The 22,500-nt window shown below is 41.9% G+C and overlaps 2 protein-coding genes and 1 long non-coding RNA gene across 4 annotated transcripts in view; 2 read left to right on the top strand and 1 right to left on the bottom strand.

Annotated features, from left to right (window-relative positions):
• The window catches only part of LOC136831130 (uncharacterized), a 2,932-nt gene extending 1,603 nt beyond the window's left edge, over positions 1–1,329 (top strand). The window contains exon 3 of the mRNA XM_067091084.1: positions 1,099–1,329. Within this exon, the coding sequence (XP_066947185.1) occupies positions 1,099–1,329 (231 nt within the window). The remainder of the gene's footprint in view (positions 1–1,098) is intronic.
• Positions 1,330–10,355: 9,026 nt separating this feature from the next.
• Positions 10,356–11,225, bottom strand: LOC136831129 (uncharacterized). Its single transcript, XM_067091083.1, has one exon. The coding sequence runs from the start codon at positions 11,223–11,225 to the stop codon at positions 10,356–10,358; it is 870 nt and encodes a 289-aa protein (XP_066947184.1).
• Positions 11,226–17,148: 5,923 nt separating this feature from the next.
• Positions 17,149–22,500, top strand: part of LOC136831496 (uncharacterized) — a 162,637-nt gene continuing 157,285 nt past the window's right edge. The window contains exon 1 of one of the 2 annotated variants that reach the window (XR_010850907.1): positions 17,149–18,253. This is a non-coding gene — a long non-coding RNA (uncharacterized lncRNA). The remainder of the gene's footprint in view (positions 18,254–22,500) is intronic. The other variant, XR_010850908.1, reaches the window with a different exon arrangement.

Below are 22,500 nucleotides of genomic sequence, written 5' to 3'. Positions count from 1 at the left end.
CCTTCACAAAGCTGGGGGATGCATGGTCGTCCAGGCAGCAGCGGCACCTTGCAGCCATTGCGGAGTTCACCTGCACCATCAAATACCTCCCCGGCAGGAAGAACACTGTAGCGGACGCCCTCTCGAGAGTCGAAATCAACGTGGTGCAGCTCGGAATCGACTACGAGGACCCCACCCGGGAACAGGCCACCGACCCAAGAGATTCCAGCTTACCGCACTGCCATCACGTCGCTGAAGTGGAAGGACGTGCCCCTGACCCCTGGGGGGCCAACACTGCTGAGTGACGTGAGCACTGGCCACCCCCACCCACTGGTGCCCGCCTCCCGCCGTTGTCTGGTCTTCGACGTCATCCACGGACTGTCCCACCCCTCCAGCGGGACAACGGCCAAGCTGCTGGCAGAGAAGTTTGTCTGGCACGGCATATGGAAGGACGCAACAGCCTGGGCGAGGCAGTGCATTCAGTGCTAGACCAGCAAAGTAGGACGTCACACTGAGTTGGGGGTGGGCGACTTTCCTCTACTGGGAAGACGGTTCGGCATATCCACGTCGATGTTGTAGGTCCTCTTCCCCCATCAGGAGGAGCCAGATACCTTCTGACAGTTGTCAACCGCTCCACCAGGTGGCCCGAAGCGACGCCCATGGAAGAAGCCACTGCCAGTGCATGCACCGAGGCCCTCCTCTCCAGCTGGATCAGCCTGTTCGGTGTCCTGGACCACATACTACGGACAGGGGCCTAACTTTCCTGTCCAAGCTGTGGACCACCCTGGCACCCCTGCTAGGGACCACTCACCACAGCACCACCGCCTACAACCCCGCAGCCAACAGATTGGTGGAAAGGTTCTACAGGTCCCTGAAGGCGTCCCTCATGGCTCGTTGCACCACTGACAATTGGAAGTACCAGCTGCCCTAGGTCCTCCTCGGGTTGAGGACCACCGCCCCCAGAGCCAATAGCGACCCGTCCACAGCAGAAAAAGTCTACGGGGAGTCCCTCGTTGTCCCGGGTGAACTCATCCCGCAGGACTGGGACAACCTAACAACACAGAGGCTCCGCGACAGGGTCGGAAAGTTCGCCCCCTGCCAGCGGACGTATACCGACAGGACGTCCCCATTCATGCCTCCCGAGTCTGTCCTCCACCACCCACATCTTCGTCAGGAACAACGCCGTCCGCCCGCCCGCCCTTAACCAGGCCCTACAAGGGGCCTTTCCTCGTGCTGGAGAGGAACAAAAAGGCATTCCGGGTGGCCATCCATGGAGGGGACAACTTAGTGTTGGTAGACCGCCTCAAGCCCGCAATCCTGGAGGAGGACATTGGTGGCACTCCCCAGTGACCCCCGCAGGAGACATCGCCCCCTCAGCCCACAAGAAAGTCGCGTGGGCGCCCCCGGAAGGCCCCGGGCCCAGGCAGAGGAACAACCAACCACTCCCATACACAACGCACCGAAGTCGAACGCACACCCCAAGCTGACGTCGAGGAGCCGCGGCTCTCTCCGCCGCCCCAGCAGATATCTGCCTTGATCAGACATTACCTACGTCTTGGTGAGTATTGTAAAGTCCCCGCTAAACGGGTTTTCTGTGAAGAACCTCCCGTTTTCTACGGTGCCTTTTTGCCTGACCCTAGGTCAGGGTAATCAGCCCTATTTTTACTATGTAATTGTACATTCATTACCTATCCATTTTTGCCCTTGTATATTGTGTATGTGTCAGAGTATCTTTGTGTTTAACTTTACTATTTTTTATTGTCACGTTATCTGTATGTACCTGTCTTGTTTTGCATAGTGAATAATTGACCTCGGGTCACTTGTATGTCTTTTTACACATTCGGGTCATTTCGGCCATAAGCACGTTTACGTGTAAAATGGGCGCCATGTTTAGTACCAGCCCCTTGGGGATGTACGTAAAACATGAAATAATAATGGTAAATACCATAAACATAACGGTAAATACCATAAACATAACGTCTTACATTGTTTTGGATGTTACGGCCTAAAGTGACTTACGGCCGAAACGACCAGGACCGCTTTGTACTGACGTCTGCACGCCGCTTTATAAGCGGGCTGATTTCTCAATAAACTAGCAGTACCTGTCTACCTGCTCTTTCTTTCGCAAACTTACCATAAGCATCCTTGGGTAAAGGAAATTCAAGTTTGGTTCAAATGCACAGCTACATACCTTCCAAGAGGAGTTAATAATGAAAAGGTGGGGTCATTCACAAATCTCTAGAACTACAGGGCCAAACAAAGGACAAACTTGATGAAAACTTCCTTACATACTGTGAATTTAAGTTTATTTCAAGTTTGGCCCTTGGACCAGCATGGAGAAATATTGATGATCCCATGTTTCTTACAGATGTATGAAGTAAAAACATTAAAACTCTTCCCTATAATAACACAGATACATGCTAGTCTACCTTTCCCTTAACCTAAGCTGACCTAGGTAGTTGTGCCTTGGACACCCCGATCCTACCCATTTCAGCACAGATATATAACCTACATGCTAGTCTACCTTCCCCTTAAATTAAGCTGACCTAACAAGGGATTCAGAGCCGATGAAACACGGTTTTTCGGCAATATCTTTTTATCAAAGCACCGGATAAAGGTGAAAGTTGGCATGTGTATATTTCATAACCTTACTTAATTTTTGCAACTATTAGTTATTACCTAAGTTCAATTGTTCTGGTACTTATCACAGTAAAAGTGTGTTTCCTATGCCAGAGCCATCAAAATCACAGGTAAGGATTTTGAACACAATAATGACATAACCTATGACGTCCTGAGACTCCACCCACAGTGAAGCGAAAATGTCTCTTCACTATGGCTCTGCCCACTTGCTGATGACATATTCACTAACTAATATTAGTACCCATTCTAGGTTTCAGCCATGTCAATGATGGCGAGCATTCTCAATAATTTTATTATTATTATTATTATTATTATTATTATTATTATTATTATTATTATTATTACTATTATTATGTGGAGGTTTCATCATAACTTCACAGCAGTTGTTGGGACTAAGTTGTTGGCTTGGAATTCTTCCATTTTCTTGATATTCATATTGTTTCTACTTTACAAATAATTCAGTGTATGTAATTCATCAACATAATGAACCAGCCTATAGTTCATTTGTTAGATCTACATCTATTCAGGGCGGAAATACAAAAAGACAATCCGTTTTGTTTGATCTCACTAGATGTAGAATTCAAATGAAAAGCAATGATACCTCATTTCCCTCAATTGTTAGAGGTGTAAAGGTTAACGCCATTGTTTTATTTCAGTTAATATAACCCATTGCTATTTTTCTTTGTTTTTTTTTTTTATTTATATCATACAGCATCCTAAACAGCGCTCGTATAGCCTACTCGCTGCAAATAAAAGGTAATAGGAGGAGTCTGGATTTTGAGGGCAAGCTATTATTTACTTAATAGCAATCAATGTAACATAATTTATATTGGTATGCATGGAAAGGAAAATATATTGGAATCAGTCTGAATGAGGAATATATTGTTATAATCACTGTGTTTTAACAAATATGCTTTAGATTTACTAATAAAACATCTAACACTATACACCCAATTTATTTACAAAATGTCTTCATCGTCATTCTCGAGGAAGAGGTCGGTATCGTCTAACAACAGCTCCTGCCCACACTTCTGAAAAGTTAAGTATACCTTAGTTTTACCAGACCACTGAGCTGATTAACAGCTCTCCTAGGGCTGGTCCAAAGGATTAGACTTATTTAACTATAAGAACCAATTGGTTACTTAGCAACGGGACCTACAGCTTATTGTGAATCCAAACACACATTATAGCGAGAAATTAATTTCTGTCACCAGAAATAAATCCTCTAACTCTTCATTAGCCACAAGTCAGACTCAGGCCTGACGAGTGGAAGGCCGCAACTCTACCGACTCGCCTAAGGAAGAGCTCCCACACTTCTGGGGTGGCCAAGTAACTATTACCCACTATAGAAATAATTACCTATTCACGCTATAGTAAATCTTGCCACAGGTCTTCTCGCTTGTATACAAAGTGGCAAGCTGCAGCACAAATGCAGTCTTGCAACTACGGGGACAATTCCATATCCTGCTGGCCATTATAAATATCAAAACTATCGAACTTAGGTGCTGAATAATACTTGCAAAATTTAGTTAGGGCTACAAAATATACACCTGCCAACTTTCACCTTTATCCAATGCTTTGGTAAAAATTTGTTCCTGAAAAACCGTGTTTCATCGGCTCTGAATCCCTTAGTAGGTGGTTGTGCCCTGCATAGCCTACCCTCACCCTACCCTATTCCAACACAGATGCATGCTAGTCTACCTTTCCCTTACCTAGGTGGTTCTGCCCTGGACACCCCCAACCTACTCTGTTTCAGCACAGACATATAATAACCTAACGTTCCCTAAACCTAACCTTAGTTATATTCTGCATTTCTGAACTTATTTGACTCCTGGATGGTGAGGTTACTACTAACTTGAAAAGGGGATATTGGAGAAGGGTATAGTGCAGCAACGCCAGCTTTGAAGTGGAAGACTAAATACTTGTCAAAAACTTAATCGTGCTGACCATATTTCTAAATGCAGTATTGCACCTAACGTCCTACCAGCATCATTTCAATATTTTGCACTGAAGCCATAGTCATGGGGTCTACAAACTTTTGTGAATGGTTTACAGTTTAGTGACTGCAGCCTTCAATTTCTAAGGTTGAACTGCTAACCCAACAGTCACCAACAATTTTTGTTCTAAAAACATCTAATTGAAGATTTGTTTAACTGGGGTTTTGTGTTTGATTTGGTATTGGGACCATAAAAGTTTGCTTTGAATCACATTTGAAACCACAGTGCACCACACTCCTTCAGTATCCCTCCCTCTGGTGCATTTGCTCTTGACAAATTTAGTTTTCCAATTTCAACCATTTTTCCTGGCCGACCACTTTCAGTATTAGTACTCTCTCGGTGGTGTCATACCACTTCCCCACAACTAGTCATTGACACAGAGGTTGAACACACAAAAAAAGTTAAACAATATTACCATAAGGAGCCTGTGTTGAACCACCAACTCTGGTGACAAATTTTGTTCAAACTTAAATGTGATTTTAAGACCAGACACAAGTAGTCTACATCAGGCTGGATGACCTTACAAGTTATGAGTAATTTTGTAGTAACAAAATCTTTTCTCAATAAACCTCACAATACCCTTTCACACAGGACATGTATACTGTAATTTGTAGTTAATGGTCACTGTTAAATGAAAAGTTGATTATTGATTCGCATTCAGTGAAAATTCTTAAAATTTCCATTGCATTCCCATCAGCCTGAGCAAAAAAAAAAAAAAAATCAAACATAGCGATTGTGTTTACGGTCACAATTTAAATGAGCAAATTTCAAGCCAAGCTAACATACTTTCACCAAACTGAGCATGATTACAAGCATAGAATTGGCTTGACAGGCTTGAAATTGAATCAGATATCACAGGTCAATTTGGAACCACCAAGGCATGTGTAGGCTTCCACGGAACTGAATCAGGGAACATAATAAGTCAATTTGAAATTAACCAAAACATGCTTAATAGCGACCAAAAGGTCCATGACCTGAAAAGTACGGCTATCTTATGTCAGATGGAAGTAACCTATGTAAGTGGAGTAGCCATAAGACAGGTGATGTCCTTGAAACAATGTCCTGAAACAATGTCCTTGAAACAACCTCGCCGGAGCGTCCCATAACACAGGCAAACATCTCCAAACCAAGATTTTTATCATAAACCTGAAAATTACAATTATGGCAAATGTATTTGGAATATGCTGATTCTATGTATTTTGAGGTAATAAAGAACTTCTACTCTGTGGAGTTTGGTACATAGACTGATGTATTTATGCCCGTGCAACTAAACTGCAATTTTACCGTTTAAATAAACAATCCCTGCTTGAGGCATGGTTTGCATTTCTGCAGGAACAAATTACCTATAAGGTATATCTTTATACGTCATGTTTATTTCCCACTCTCTCCTTTGAAAATAACTAGGCTAACTTCAATAGTCTAAGCCTAGCCTAACCTCAGCTAATTTTAGTTGGGCCTATACTGATACAGTGTGAAAGAAAACTGTAATTTTAACTTGACATCACTACTGCTACGGAAATGTACTCACGGACATGCAGCCGATCACAGGCTCAGTGGAGATTTGATTAGCCTAAAGCTCTATGTCTAATAGAGTAACTAACTTAAAATTTAGCCTGATAAGGCGTCATATTTCACGTCAACATTAAGCACAAATTATCCGTTCACTGGTTATCGGTTAACTGAAAAACGAATACGGAAAACACGGCTAACATAAAATTCTATCACCACTCGCTAATACTATACTATCCGGCGGTCACATTCATAGAGATTCAATAACATAAAGTGGCGATCTCTCTGCCGAGTGTGTGACCTCGTGCGGCCATATTGAAACTTTTGGTCCAGTTTATGGCAATGCCATTTTATCTTATAATGCCTATTATAAGACTAAGTTATTTCATTACAAGGAAATTTATCATTAATGTGCAATATATTTCGAAATATTACTGTTCTGAGATCTGTTGTAGAGGTAGCAAAGAATGTTGTATTCTAATTTGCGCATCTTGTAAACAAACCTTGAACAGGAAGGCTAGCAGTCATTTATTTCCATTTAAGGCTTTGCAACGTTACTGCCAGAGAATTGTTCAATAAAGTCTGTCACAACAAAGTAGTTTTCACTAATTTAGAAAGGGATTGTTGTTTAAAAAATGACCAAACAGTAACAAATGGCTGCCAATTGACAAGTTAATAGGCTCTTGCACGACCAAGATTCTTTTCCTTTGTTACCATACTTACAGGGCACTTTTTTCTTGGCATGATGATTCGGTAATTTTTACTATGCAGAAATTATTTTCATTTATTCGAAATTAAGTAGTAACTAAAATAAGTTTTAAATGATAGCCTGTAACATCTTACCAAATGAGTAAATGAGTACTTTGTGGGCATAGGTCTAGCCTAAGCTACCAAACTACAATTTCGTACTATTACCAATCCATGACACATATGGTTCAATGGAAACATAAATGAAACCAAGATTTGTTACACAAAAAAATTAAACCATTTCTCACTTCTGTTAGTAGTAATGGAAATTGTTCGCTGTGGGTTGGTTAAGTCGCCCTAACTCACTCTCATAGACCTATGTCTAAACAGCGACATTTGTTGACACAACCAGTGATCACCTATACACCTGCTTTACTTACTACTTAGCCTTTTTAATAAAGGACAAGACCGATTTTACTTTTTATGTGGCATATATAAGATTAACAGTATTGCGATTTCAAAACTGAAGTTGCCATTGCACTTTTGTCAAAATATTTTCTCCTTAAGAATAAAAAGCTACACTGCCTACCATCATAAAGATAATGAACAAAAATAAAGAAGCAATCCTAGGACGCACTAACCGCCTATTTAATTTTCGCAGTTCGTGAGGTTTTGAAGATGGCAGCAAGGCTCTGCAGCGCCTTCCTGTTGGAAGAACACCGAACTACGTAGTACTAGTATACAGGTATTAACACCTTGAGACATTATTGACCCTCTATTTATGGTATTTCGACATCTACTTAAAACCTACGTTGGTGAGTGAGTAGACAGACTGAATGAAATAACTATATAGTAATGTTTTCTTTGTACTAAATTGAGGTATCTTACTATCATTCTTCCAAGGTTGTTGTCCCCGTGTCCTTTTCAACAGCCTTGGTTGCGACCCACTTAATTCAACTAACCACCATGTTATATATTATTCTCTTTCGATATCAACAGAGGCACAATCGGTGTTTGAGGAAACGGATAATCAAATTCCTTTGCCTGTGGCTAGAAATCAGAGCTTACCTGGCGCAGGGGACACGACGTCCTGGGATTCATATATGATGGAATGAAATATTTGCTTTTGTTACTTCCTCTTCGCGTTTTAAATTCTATTTGTTGATATATTTGCGTTGTTGATATCAAAACCAAACAGGTAATTAACATTTTTAAAATATAGTTGTAAAATTTAGCAATTATAATATAAATTTGGCTGAATTAAACATAAAAATTCTTCAGACGGAAAAATGAATAAACTCAACATGGATAGCAATCGTCCAGTGATCACCATCAATTACCTTAAATGTAGTAGGGTGCAAAAAAATATGTTTGTGGTGTTAGTCTCTAAAGAGAAAGCACTAAGAATGCCTTTGCTTATACCCTAACATATTATAGGAACGCTTAGGTCCTCTATTAGATCAATGTAATGATATTATACCCTCCATCTGAACCAGAATATCATAAATCCATGTTATTCATCTTAAAATTCTAGAAACATATGTATATACAAGCTAACAGCATCCATGTTTATGTCGTAAACAAAGTAATTAATCATCATCTTGTGTCATAATAGCAGAGAAGGTCAATATTTGGAGGTGTTATCTGCATACTGGTACTATAAGTAGTTCAGTGTTCTTTACCAGGGCAACACTGGAAAACCTGAGGACCACAAATATATTAAGCACATTGTGTGGCTTATTCTTCGGGAGAAAACAGAATATTCCACAGGTAGGCCAAGCATACTGGAATTTATTTACCCATAACTCTGTGCTTATCAGTTTAATGTCTAGTTTGCAGAACATAGGCTTTCAATGTGAACGTTATATTTTTAGCATATTTTTGTGGTGTGATGTCAACTTCAGTTTTGAAATTGCAATATCATTAATCTTGTATTGTCACATGGTATACAGTGAAAACGTCTTGTCCGTAATTAAAAATGCTTAGTAGTAAGCAGGTCTGTCGGTTACTACTGGTTGTGTCATCAAGTCTCGTCTTTTGAACATGTTGACGTGAGAATATTTCAGGACGACTTCCCAAAAACCAGAAAACAACTTCTATCATCCTAACGTAAGTGAAAAATAGTTGTATTTTTTATGTGTAGCAAATCTTGGCTTAACCCTTAAGGGACGGCATAATTTATCAATGTGCAGCACCCCAGACCGGGGAAACTTTGAGGTCGGGAAAATAAAAAAAAAAATAAAAAAAATCATACTGTATAAATAAAAAAATTCTAAAAAATTTTCCCTATCTTCCGCGAGAAGTTGAAAATGACTATTTACAATCCCTTGTGGGGCCTCATTTACAAGACAATCGTAAATTTTACCAACTTATATACAGGTATGTTTTTTCTAATAAGTTTTTTGGATTTTGTAAAATTATTATTACTGCTCACACAAAATCAAAACAGATAAGAAATAAAAGCAGTAACAAATTTTTTGCTTATTTGTTGTAAAATATTCATGTAAGTTTACGAGAAGGAAGATTCAGTAACTTTTTTTTTTACTTTTACATGCTTTTTCTAATATTTCTTTGCAATTTTCTGTGTAAAATTACATTTACAACCGACATACTATCGTAAAAGACAAAAACAACAGCAACCCCTTCGTATATTTATAAGCAAATTTACAAAAAGACTCATGTGAGAGAGAGAGCGATGCAGTACCTTCCCCTTGAAGTCACAAGCATTACTGATATTGGCCTAACTCTCACGTCTGTATAAAAGTTGCCATTAGTGAATTTATAGCATATAGAAGTATTGGCACCTTTATTTCGACTCATTATTACCATAACAGTAGTGCGTAATTCTGCTTCACACTGAAGCGCAATCCGTCCACCTCCCCAAACCTGTTTTACTTCACACTGAGGCTCAGTCTGTCCACTAAGCTTAATGTATGGCTTCAGCAAACCACATATCTCAGACTGGTAGCAGAAAGAAACTGTAGGCTTCGAACTACTTATTTGGTAAGATGCTATATAATTTAAACCTTATTCTAATCACAGCTTAATTCTGAATAAATGAAGATAATTATGTATCATAAAAGTTACTGAATCATTATGCCAAAGAAAAAATAGCCTATAAGGATGGCAAAAACAAAGGAAAGAATCTTGGTCATGCAAGTGCTAGTTGTATGCCTTGTGAGGTTCAAGAAGACAGGTCTGGGTATGACTGATTTATTTTTCGGAAACCAGGTAGCCTATACATTGAGGAATGCAGACGGAAAGAAAGTGACCAACAGGCGGATTCCCATGTCACTCATTTGGACAAGAATTTGTGTTTGTTAGATGACAGAGAAATGAGAATAATTTGCGTTACAATAAAGAACAAAATAGTTGCATACATCGGCGGAAAGGCCGGACAATAATGGGTATGGAGAGATACATAAAAAATATGAAATAATACATGGCATGATTAATGCGGAAATGAAGAGGTGTTTGACGCCTTTACAAGTACTCCCCCTCTAAGACAATGATTACAGAGATAATTATTGGATGACATGAACATTAATCACTGAGGTGCTGGGGGAGCAGGAGGCGACCCCTTCTCTTCAAGAACTGTGGGCGGGGGGCAACGTCAACGGCTGGATCTGCCGCAGCGCGGCCTCTGGGGTTCCCACGGCCTCTCCTTGGTGGAGCGGCAGTTATGTCTGCAGGCGTGTTTTGAGGGGTGACCCTGGAACGTCTGCCTGCCTCCTCCCGGATTTCGCTGTCTAAAAGGAGTGCTGATTTTAGCCTGTCGATGGAAACCCAATCCTCCCGGCTGTGGACATCGATGAGATACGCCTTGGGGGTCCTGTCAATGACTCGGTAAGGGCCCCTATAAGGCCTGGTCAAGGGCGGTCGACAGGCGTCTATCCTGATGAAGAAGTAGGTGCAGGAATCCAGGCCAGCCGGGCTGTAGGTGTTGGTTCTGTCCATGAAGGTCTTATGGCAGGGCACAAACTTCTGTGCTAGATCCCTCAACCTCTGGAGTCGGGTATCTGTGCTGTCGGCTGATGATGGGAGGAATTCCCCCGGAACAGCTAGTGTTTCTCCATAAACTTTTTCTGCAGGGGATACGGTGCTATCTGCCCTTGGTGCGGTGCGGAGACCCGGCAGGACCCAGGGGAGTTGGGCCCTCCAGTTTTCATCGGTGCAACGTGCCATTAGAGCTGCCTTCAGTGAGCGGTGTGCCCTCTCTACCATAAACTTTGCTGTGGGGTTGTAAGCCGTCGTGCTGTGAAGTGTCGTACCCATCAGACGTGCCAGGGAGACCCAGAGTTCTGACAGGAATGCTGAGCCCCTTTCCGTAGTAATGCTGTCTGGCACCCTGAAGCGGCTGATCCAACTGGAGAGGAGGGTTTCTGCACAGGATGCTGTTAACGCCTCCTCCATAGGTGTAGCCTCTGGCCAGCAAGTGGAGCGGTTTATGACTGTCAGGAGGTACCTGGCACCCCCAGACTGAGGTAGAGGCCCGACGACGTCTATATGAGGGAAATCACCAGTGACTGATTCTGTGTGCCTTGTGACCTTGCTGGTCTAGCACGGGATACAGCTCCTGGCCACTAGCAGGCGTCCTTCCTGATGCTGTGCCACACAAACTTTTCTGCTATCAGGCACGCCATGCCCTGATGGATGGGAAAGGCTGTGAATGATGTCGAATGTCTGCTTCCTCATCGAGGCGGGGACCAGGGGACGGGGGCGGCCGGTGCTGTGTTGCAGAGAAGAGTTGCGCCCGAACCGCCCAAGGGCACATCCTCCCACTTGAGTGCCGTCATTGCCGTCCTGTAGGCTGGTGTTTCCAGGTCTGCTGCTTGCTCCCTTGCCAGGTCTTCGTAGTGTATGCCATGGTGCAGGGAATTGATTTCCACCTGTGACAGGGCATCAGCTACTGTATTCTTCCTGCCGGGGACGTAGGTGATGGTGCAACCAAACTCAGAGATGGCGGCCAAGTGCTGCTGCTGCCTCGCCGACCACGCGTCGCCCGCCTTCATAAATGTGTGCACCAGGGGCTTGTGGTCCGTGAGGATGGTGAATGGAGTGCCGTCCAGTAGGTATTTGAAATGCCACACAGCCTGCTAGATTGTGAGCAGCTCTCTATCGAAGGCGCTGTAGCGGGTCTCTGCTGGCAACAACTTGCGACTGAAGAGGGCTAGAGGCAGGGGGGCGCCGTCGACTACTTGCGCGAGCACTGCTCCGCAGGCAATGTTGCTGGCGTTGGTGGTGAGTCTCAGGGAAGCAGTGGGGTTATGATGCGTTAAGGTGGTGGCACTCGCAAGGGCTGTCTTTGTCTCCTCGAATGCCTGCTGTTGAAGGGCCTTGATTGTCTGCGGCATTGGGAACTTTTTTATTTCGTTCACCTTGGAGGTCATGGGGCGTACTCCTGCTGGGGAGATCTCGTGTCCGAGGACGTCTATTTTTTCCGCCCTTAATGTGCATTTTTCAAACCTGATGACTAATCTATTCTCCTGCAGGCACTTCAGGATGGCGCGGACATGGCGAAGTGTTCCTATGGGGACCTGGAGAAGATAAGGATGTCATCTATGTAACAGATGCAGAAAGGCAGGTCCCCAGGATGGTGTCCATCAGGTGCTGGAATGTGGCCCCCACATTCCTGAGGCTGAAGGTGGAGTAGGAGAAGGTGTACGTCCCAAACGGCGTGATGATGGCTGTCTTTGGGATGCCGTCAGGATGCAGAGGAACCTGAAAGTATGATTTTAGCAAGTCCATCTTCATGAAGACCTTGGCCCCTTGAAGGGCACTTGTTAGGTCTTGCATGTTCGGCAGTGGGTAGTGGTGACTAAGTTCAGGCGACGGTAGTCTCCGCAGGGCCTCCAGGAACCATCTGACTTCTTTACCATATGCAGGGGAGATGCCCAGGGGCTCAATGCTTTGGTACAGATGCCCATCTGTTCCATCTCGGCGAAGGCCCATTTAGCGTCTTGTAGTTTTTGGGGGGGCAGGCGTCGGAACTTGGCATGAGTTGGGGGGCCTATTGTAGTGATGTGGTGGTAGATGCTGTGCTTGGCACTGGCCCCCAGCAACTGGCGGAACTCTGGTTTAAAAACCTCCGGGAACTCCTGGAGTGGGGTGGTGTAATTGTTCGAGGCTGTGAAAGAAGACAGTGGGCATCCCCGGTCCGGTGGAGAGTGGTCAGGAGTGGCAGGTTCCGGTGTCGAGGAGGCATTGCCTGTTGACGTCGACCAGGAGTCCGTGGTGTCCCAGGAAATCAGCGCCCAGGAGGGGGGAACTTGACCTCTGCGATGACGAGAGGCCAGTGATACCTGTGGCCCAAGATGGAGATTGTGCGGGTTGTTGCTCCATAGCAGCGGATGGGGTTCTGTTCGCAGCTACCAGGGAGGTCGTGGAGTCAGCTATCCAGGCATAGTCCTCCTCCGACGGTGGGAACACCGACTGCATTGCACCTGTGTCAACCAGCAGGCGCCGTTTTGATATATCGTCTCTGATGAAGGAACCTGCTGGTTGCGGTCATTGTATTTTGCGGCCACTGCTGTTACTTGTGGCTGCCCTTCTCATGTTTTGTGAAGGAACAGGGGGTTCTGCAGTTCCTGGCGCTGGGGCCGAATCCTCTGTGGAAATAGCACCAAGCCGGGTTCATCCACACCCTCTGCTCCCTTGGCAGTGTTCTCCTCCTGTACATCATGTTTGTGTTCTCTGTTGTCGTCGTCCTCCAACTCAGGCTACAGGCTGTGAGGGCAGCAGCTGCAAGGGCGGCGGCGTGCTTGGAGGCTTTAGTGGCTTCATGGATTTTCTGGGCAACGTCGACCAGCTTGTTCATGGGAAGGGCATTTGTGTCAGTAATTTGGCCCCTCACCTCCTGCGGAAGGTGCTGCAGGGATATTGCTCTTGTCAGGCTGATTTCCTTCCTGTGCCCATTTGCGTTAACGCCCAGCAGTGTTACTAGACCCCACAGTTCGTCCGAGGTGTTCCTGGGTGATGTTTCCCCCAGGGGCTGGGTTATTAGGTCTAAGGCAAGCTGCACTCGGGCATGGAATACATTTGTATCAGCTTGTCTCGCAAGGCTGTGTATGTGGCCTTGTCTAGCTGTGAGTCAAGCCAATGGGTGATCTTGTTGAAGACCACTTCAGGTAGCATCGTCATGGTAACATCTGCCTTGGTCCTCTCATCTGTGATGTGCACCACGCAGAATTGAGCATCTGCGCACAGAAACCAAAATGCTATATTCTGGTGCCAAAACAGGGGAGCTTTACCATATCTGGCTTTGTGGGCTAAAGGGGCACACAGACGATTTCCATGTTTTTGGATTGCGATTGTAATTCAGACTCTGCCATCTTTACTTTCCCACACCAAAACGCGAGTACGTGAATGGTGAGGGTCAAACTGTTCAAAATGCCAAAACATACCCTTGCGGGACGCCGTTATTAGTCTGTTAATGGCATGGGGTTCCTCCGAGGAAGGAGCTTTCAGAGGTCTAGACTGTGTCGCCGTTTTGAGTCTGTTAAAGGCTCTCTGAAGGTAAATGTGGCCGTATTTAGTCCGTTAATAGCGGGGCCAAAACCGCATGGTTACCTGTCACGCCGGGGTCACCAGTTTTGATGTTCAAGAAGACAGGCCTGGGTATGACTGATTTATTTCTCAGAAACCAGGTATACATTGAGGAATGCGGACGGAAAGGAAGTGACCGACCTTGCGCATTCCCACGTCACGCATTTAGACAAGAAGTTGCGTTTGTTAAATGACATATAAATGAGAATAATTTGCATTACAATAAACATACAAAGTAGTTACATACATCTGCAGAAAGACAGGACAATAATGCGTATGGAGAGATACATAAAAAATATGAAATAATAACGGGTAATATACATGGCGTGATTAATGCAGAAATAAAGAGGCGTTTGACGCTGTGAGGGCATCAAACCACCTCTCCTTTCCTTGTGTTTCGCTCTACATTTGTACATTAATAATGTTGTATTTGTCACTTGTTATTGGTTTCAGATTCTTTATGTATCTCATTATATGTATCATTCGATGGCCTATTCGCAGATCTGCCCTGTACATGTTCTGTAATGCTCTGTATACGTCATTTTATGTCTTTCAACAAACACAATTCTGTACGGACGCTGCAGGTCGCCCACTAGCTTTCCCTCCGCTTACCTCATTATAAGTACCTGTCGTGAACAATAAAGAATCAGTCTCACTTCTGACATTTCTTGAACCTCACAACGCCTTTACAGCCTATTGATATGGCTGCTTTTTTGTTTTGTCCTTTTTTGAAGAACAATCTTATTCTAATTTAGTCAAAATCACTTTCTTATGGTGGACCTACTGTAACAATTCTCTTGAAGGAGCCAATTGTTCCTGAGCCTTGAACAGAAAGGAATGACTGCTACCCTTTTCTGTCATTGGTTTGTTTACAAGAAGCTTTCCGATATTTGAGATATAAACAAATTAGAAGGCAATATTCTTTACATTGACTACAACAGATCTCAGAACACACAATGACTAACTTGACTTGAATGAAGTAACCTATTCTTAAAATTATTAAACAAGGGGAATAGGAGGAAAGCAATGCACTACCATTGTGTTTTGTCCCTATTGAATAGTGTTCTAAACTGGAGCAGGAATTTCAATATGGCTGCATGAGGTCACAAACTAAGCAAGAAGATCGCCACTCCATGTTATTGACATTGTGAATAATAGGCTTAACTGGCATCAGAGGTTATGCGTGGCATAGACGCTTTTAATTTTCTGAGCTGCCCAACAGATATGAATAGGTTAAGGTAGAAATTCTATTCATTATTCACATTTAAAAAAATACAGCAATGTAGGTTCATACTTCCAAAAAGTTGCTACTAGAAAATGATGACCACGCTTACACAGTTAAAACAGAATACATGCTAACTTTGCAAATTACTTGAAAACGCTTTGGAAATGCTGTGAACTTTAACTGTCATGACTGATACTAAAATGTCTTCACGATTATAAAGAAAAGACGCTAAAAGGAAGCATTTAGCTTATCAGTTTGCAAAGATAAAGAGCATGTAAGAGCCCCGACGCTGCCTCTTCCAAACACGTGTGTTCGTCAATCGTCATCATCGAAGTGGACAGGATAAAGCCAGCGTCTCGTTTTCTTTCTCTACAGGAACGCTATTTCAACCACACAATATTTCCGTCTGTTTCTCCCTAGCCACTGTTGTCTTGATGTATGTACAATCATTACTACTTGCATTGTCATGCAAGCATTCTAATCGTGTACTCATAATGTTCCAACGAATCTTCTGTGTCAAACTGTGTGTATGTTTCTGTTTGTGAAGACGCCAAACGTCTTGCCATCTCACATATATTATGCTACTGCATTGTAATCATGAATCTGTCTTGAATCTCATGCAATTGGCCATATGTAGAATTTCCTGACCTTTCCATTGATATATGTTTCATCACTGTATGTTGATCATGTCTCTTGATATCGCCATCTGTTTGTCTGCCGACAAACACAGATGTCTGAACCTTTTATCTCTGTTTTACCTGTCTGTGTGTAGACGCTACATTACCGCTCGCACGCGTCGATAACATCGAAGATTCTGTACATTTATCTGTTACGGGCTGCTCTAGAAGCAAGAGCCGTGCTGGCATAAGGCCAGCTAAATCTAAAACAACAACATTATTTATCTCAGTAAGGAACAACCAATAAACCAGTAAACACCCAGCCAGTATGCCGCTCAATCCCCAGTCCTTACAAGCAGGCAGCATTCCAAACTAGTGACTGGATAATAGACATATTGTAAGTCTTTATCGCTCATATTTACAACATGCCGTCACATAACATCCATACCCAAATGTTATTAATACAATAAAGAGAGGAGAAGACGCTGTACTTTTAACTACCACCGACTCTACGAAAGCGCATCGCCCGAAGACAACAGGCATGTGGCCGTTTGCCGCCTGGCTACCATTAGGGGCGCTATGGTATGGGTGGTCTGAGGAAACTATAACGTGATGATGTGAAAATAAAATTAAACGAAAATGGTAATCCTTGGAGGCGAAATTTACCCTGAAATGGAAACATTGATATATATTTTCATAAATGTGTTTAGAGGTAATAGTAAAAATATAAGTATAGCCTATATGATTATTGTTTTGTACTAACAAAAAAACAACAATAGATCAAAACATTAGCGACAGCAGAAAAGATGGAAATTATAACAATAACGTTGATTGCAGTAATGATCATTATCAGTATTACTGTGCGGGATGCAATTTGTTTTCGTTATATTTCTCGGAAACTGCTATTTAGGCAACAAGCGATTACGGCAGTTTTACAGAGGAGACTGACTCACTCATTTCAAATTGGATCTAAAGCTTTGTAGAACCAAACCTCAAGACATTTAATTTATTGAGGCAAGCCATTGTTATTAAATACCAGGACCAGTTTTTGCTTCTGGTACATTGATAAACAATTATGATAGTTAATGCGAGAGAAGTTCACGGAAACAAACGTCACTTTCATGGAAGTAAAGTTGGGCAGAAAAAAAAAAATTGAAGTGCGTATAGAGAGTCATTGACCCTGTATGATCACATTCCACAATACAGGATTATAAACATTTCATTTGATTATCGTAGATATAAAGAGATTTAATATATTTCATTACTTCAACATACACTTTTAAATCCATTACAAATCGGTTACCAAAAGGACATGCAGTGAGTTAATACTTCCTTAACACATTTTCTTAAAAAACATACGCTGGAAAACAAAATGATTCATGGGTTAAGTTTTTAATGGGATATTCGCGATGTCATATTTTAATATCGTCTTATACTATCGCTTTTAGTCATATATTATTTGAAAGCTTTAAAACGGTCCCCCTGGTCTCCCACTGAATCTAGAATGACTGGCAAAAGTTTTCACTTCCAATGGAACAATAATTATTGAGGTTACGGCAAAAACCGTAGTCTCATGTATTATAAGACCTTTAATTGTATACTCATAATCAGATAAAAATTGGTTTTTCCGTCGTCCACCCTACGAAGAATTGCTGTTCGAATCTGCTTGAGGTTCGTTCACAATTATTGTCCGAGAGATCTGTCGTGACTCGTGAACACTTTCGTTGTATTCGTAACTCGTAAGAATAGTGTTACGTCTACTCGCTCGTGATAGTGAATGTTAGAAACATTTCGTAACTTACGGTATAACCTTAAAAACGTGTATTTATAATTGTTTATGAAGCCCTTTAGGTTTTATATAGGCTAGGCCCATCATAAGTGTGTGTAAAGTGTTGGATGTAGCCTGATCTTCACCCAAATGCCTAAGCGAATTAAGCCTAGGCCTACCCAGTATAAAGGTGCCAAGACCTCGTTACATTAAAACATCCAATCATCGCTACTGAACAAGAGATATAAACCCTCTGTTGGCCTAGCCTCGTTCAGACATCTTCCAAGTAAGTATAGTGGGAAATATGAAATTTTATTGACTGGTAATTGTAAATCTATAGGCCTAATGCAGTACGAATCAAATTTAAGTATCGTTCAGTACAGATGGAAATCTTGAAGTCTATAGTTCAGTAGGAATTTGAAGTAGGTAGAACTATATTATAACTCGCCTTCTATAGGGAAATTAACTTGGAATTAGACGTTTTCCATGCTATTTTGGGTAGTAATTGATTGATTAATTGTGGGTTATCTGGCGTCACACTACCAGGGTCACCGTCACCGTTTTGGGTAGTAATATGGGGTTGCTCTGCATTGGGGATTATCTTGGAAATTGACTTTTCCTGTAGTGTTTTGGTTGCTTATTAACAATTTACCATTGTGTTTTGGCGGTCGACTGTAATTAACTTGTAATTAACGTCAGAACTAATAATTGTTTTTGTATCCTGGCTAGGCTGGAATGCTATTGCACATGCAGTGTGTTATATGGAAGATTTTGGTAAAAAGTAGGAGTTTCCTTGCCAGGTTAGGTTAGGTTAGTTCCTTTTATAATAGGTTTAGGTAGAACTATATAGTAGCTCCGCTGCGGCGACTGCCTCCTAACTTGACTTTTTCTACAATTTTTTTGGTTGCTAATTATGAATTTACCTTTAATTTTTGGTGTTCGAGTGTAATTAACCTGTAATTAACCCGTGTAGTCCATCCAACAAGGGGTTTCCATATGCAGTCTTCACAAGACAGAGCACGGGTAGGTCTGTTTTGAATGGTTCATATCCCGTCCGGCAAGTACAATAACATGTTAGCATATGGGTACCCAATCCCCTGGGGCCAGTACTAAACACGGCGAAGGGACATTCCATTTGGCCGACAACAAACAGATGCACCGCCGGTATCAGAACCCCTAAAAGTGTAGAAAAAACCAGTTGAAAAGGTGAAAACAGGCGTGGGGCTAATATATAGAATTACCATAGGTTTCTTTAGCCAATCCCTTCTTGAACATACGGCTCCCTGATGACTTGCACATCATGACAGTTCGTGCGTAGTTACCCTGTAGTTTTACTGTATTTTGGTTGCTTATCAAGAATTTACCGTTATTTTTTGGCCATTGATTATAATTAACCTGTAATTAACCTCAGAACTTCATCCAACAAGGTAGATGACCCCTTGGGAATGCAGGGTTTTTGGGTGGGGTAGACCAGAGGGGGAGAGAACTGATATGTTATTGTATGTTGGCCGTCCTGGAATGCTATGGCGCATGCGCAGTGTTATAGGGGAATTCGAGCAGCTAATTGAGGACAATGGGGGGAGAGGGAGGGACACAGTCAGATAGGTACATATCCAGCCAATTATGTTACAGTATGAACTTCAAATTGAGGAAAACCCTCTTAAGCATTTGTACTAAAGGCAAACGGCAGTTTGAGGAAAAATGGGGATAGGGCGGGATCGAGGGCAATCTCACCGGGGACTTAGTAACACACACCGCCTACTAGGTTAGGTTAGGTTAGGTTAGGTTAGTTTAGTATAGTTCCTTTTATAATAGGTTTCCTTCACCAGGCCCCTCCACTTCCCTTAGCTGATCAGTTCTTGAACATATGCCTCCCAGATGCCTTTTGTATGCATGGAACCATTCCAGGGTGGCCATCATAACAACAAAATGGCATCTTTCTCTCCCTGTGATTTACCCCATCCAAAACACCATGTTCCCAATTGGTCCCCAAAATAATATTTGACCGCCAATAAACAACACCACCTCCATCAGGAACACTCAGAGTATAGAAAAACTCAGTTTTCAAGGTAAAAGGCTGTGCGTAGTTATTCTATATTATTGCCTTAAAGTATAAATTGTGGTGTGATTATGATGGAACTGATGCTCATTTCCATGGTTAATGGCTTAGTACAACAGTAACCTCCCATGCTGCTTGTATCAAACAAGTAGGCCTAGGACTATACAGGACCACAAGGGAAAGACCATTGTTATGGGTAAGACCTAACCTGTGGTGCTTCATCCTACCTGTGCCCCTCACCCGATTCACCTCCCCAGAACACCCCAGGCATAGCAAATGGCAAAATCCAGAGTTGTGCATGCTATCTCCTCTGGTTGCAACTTGCTTGACGGCAGATCAAAAACATATTTTGGTAGTGTTTTACTTTTAGCCATTATTGCATTTTGGGTTTGAAAATATAACTTTCTTATGTTTTAATGTGTTCTTTGAGCATCTCTGACATTCATTTCACTAACCAATGAGCACTCAGACATAGGTTACACCACCCTTATAACTTACAATTCTGGAGACCACAGTGGGAAAGCTGGGTTTTTGAGTAGGGGAAAAGACAGAAGAGTGAAATACAGAGGCCTCAATCCCACCGGTAGTCCATATTCAGATTAAGGTAAGTTATGGAACATTTTCAGACTACTACTATGCACGAGGTTAAGGGCATAGTACCCTAGGTTAGATTAGGTTAGGTGTGGTTGGTTAGGTCACTTGCTAATGAAGCAAATGTCAGAAACGTTCAAAGCACTCGTTAATACATAGTAAACTGGTGTTTTCAAGTCCAAAATGCGATAATGGTTTAAACTAAAACTTTACTGATATTTTAAGAGGGATGTATCCACTAGCAGTGTCATGGTAGCAGACTTTTGTTACTATTGTATCTCTTTGTAACCTATATGGGTTGGAGGTTAAGCATAGGCATGAGTATTTGTGTATTATATCATTTCCCAAATGAAGTTCAAGTATTACTGTGGACCTTTGGTACTATAGACAGTACTATTGATGAAATAGGCAGTACATTAAAGTAGACGCTTAAGGATAGACAGTGTCTTAATATATTATTTAATAAAAAAGAATGCCAGCCTCTTTCATTTATTGCTTCTCTTTCAAGTTTAACTTATTGCAGCAAACTTTCTGCTGAAGATGCTCGTATTTACAATGACTTTATTTGTCTAAAAGCCTTGTTGGAAACTAATTAAAACTGCAAGAAAGTCCTTTCTGTTGTGATGCTTTTGCTGGAGAGAAGAGCCCGAGATTAAAAGTAACTGAAAGTAAGCGAAAAGAAACTAAATATTTAAGAGTAAAATGGTTTTCCCTTTTTCAGTTGCTTTTTTCTTCTCATTTTCAAAGTTTTGGGAAACTAAATGAGCATTTTTCACACTTTCACTAATTTAAATATTGGAAAACAATTTAGATGTGTAACATTAACCTTGCCCTTTTATGCACGTAAATGAGTTGAGACTCTTGAACGTTTTATGAAGGTTTCCAGCATCACTAGGAATTTCAAGAAATGTGAATTAATTATTAAACAAGTTTAGTGTTATTATTATCATCATCATCAGTGGCAGGAACAGTTTTTAATTTAATTTTATTTTAATTGTATTGACCGTAATATTAAAAAAGGACATAAATGCCTTTTAAAGCAGTCAAATGTGTTTCAGAGTAGGTGCAAATAGAGACACTGTTTCAAGAGGCTGAAGCTGTGGTTTGATAGAAGAGATTTCTTGAAGGTTTGTTGATTGTGAACACACAGGAGAAGTAGAGCTGAAAGGTGGAAGAGTGGAAGGGGTTAATGTAGATTTAAGAATGCTTATGGAAGTAACTGTTGAGGTTGTTTGGAGGGCAAATGAAGAGGTTGAAGAATGACAAGACACCATTACAAATGAAATTCTGCACTAATTTGGTGGTAGTGTCATTGAGTGAGTTATCTTGGGGTGTAAGGAAATCGTGAAAATGGTGAAAATAAAAATAGTTCTCTTGTAGAAGGATGTTGGTGGTACAAGAGAATTTAACCAGTTGGTTCTTAGCCACGTAAAATAGGTCTAATCCTTTGGGCCAGCCCTAGGAAACCTGTTAATCAGATCAGTGGTCTGGTAAAACTAAGGTATACTTTTTTTTTAGGTCATAACTTCACTAAGTATACCTGGAAATTTATGTAGTAGGATTTTGGTTGAGTTGGTAACAGATAATGGAAAGATAGAAAGGTGAAGAACAGTAAGTGGAACAAATATTTGTTTTAAAACAATAATGTGTGAGGTCTGAGAGTAAAAGAAGAAACTGTGAGATAGGATAAATTGAGTGGCAGTGTGAAGAGTGATGAGGATGTTTGGTATAGGAGATAAGTTCTTGAGAACAGTAAGATAGGTTTTATGATGGAATTGAAACGAGTAAGAATTATTAGCAGGAGAGTAACTGATTAGAATTTAGAAATGGGATTAAGACAAGGATGTATTATTTCACTGTGGCCGCATATTATTTTTATGGTT

Source organism: Macrobrachium rosenbergii, chromosome 48 (assembly GCF_040412425.1).
Source record: "Macrobrachium rosenbergii isolate ZJJX-2024 chromosome 48, ASM4041242v1, whole genome shotgun sequence".
NCBI classification, from domain to species: domain Eukaryota; kingdom Metazoa; phylum Arthropoda; class Malacostraca; order Decapoda; family Palaemonidae; genus Macrobrachium; species Macrobrachium rosenbergii.
Note: the sequence above shows the minus strand (reverse complement) of the source record. Positions and strands in the feature narration are given on the sequence as shown.

Coding starts and splice junctions, on each gene's coding strand:
- LOC136831129 (XM_067091083.1), bottom strand. CDS start 11,225: ATGGAGGAGGCGTTAACAGCATCCTGTGCAGAAACCCTCCTCTCCAGT.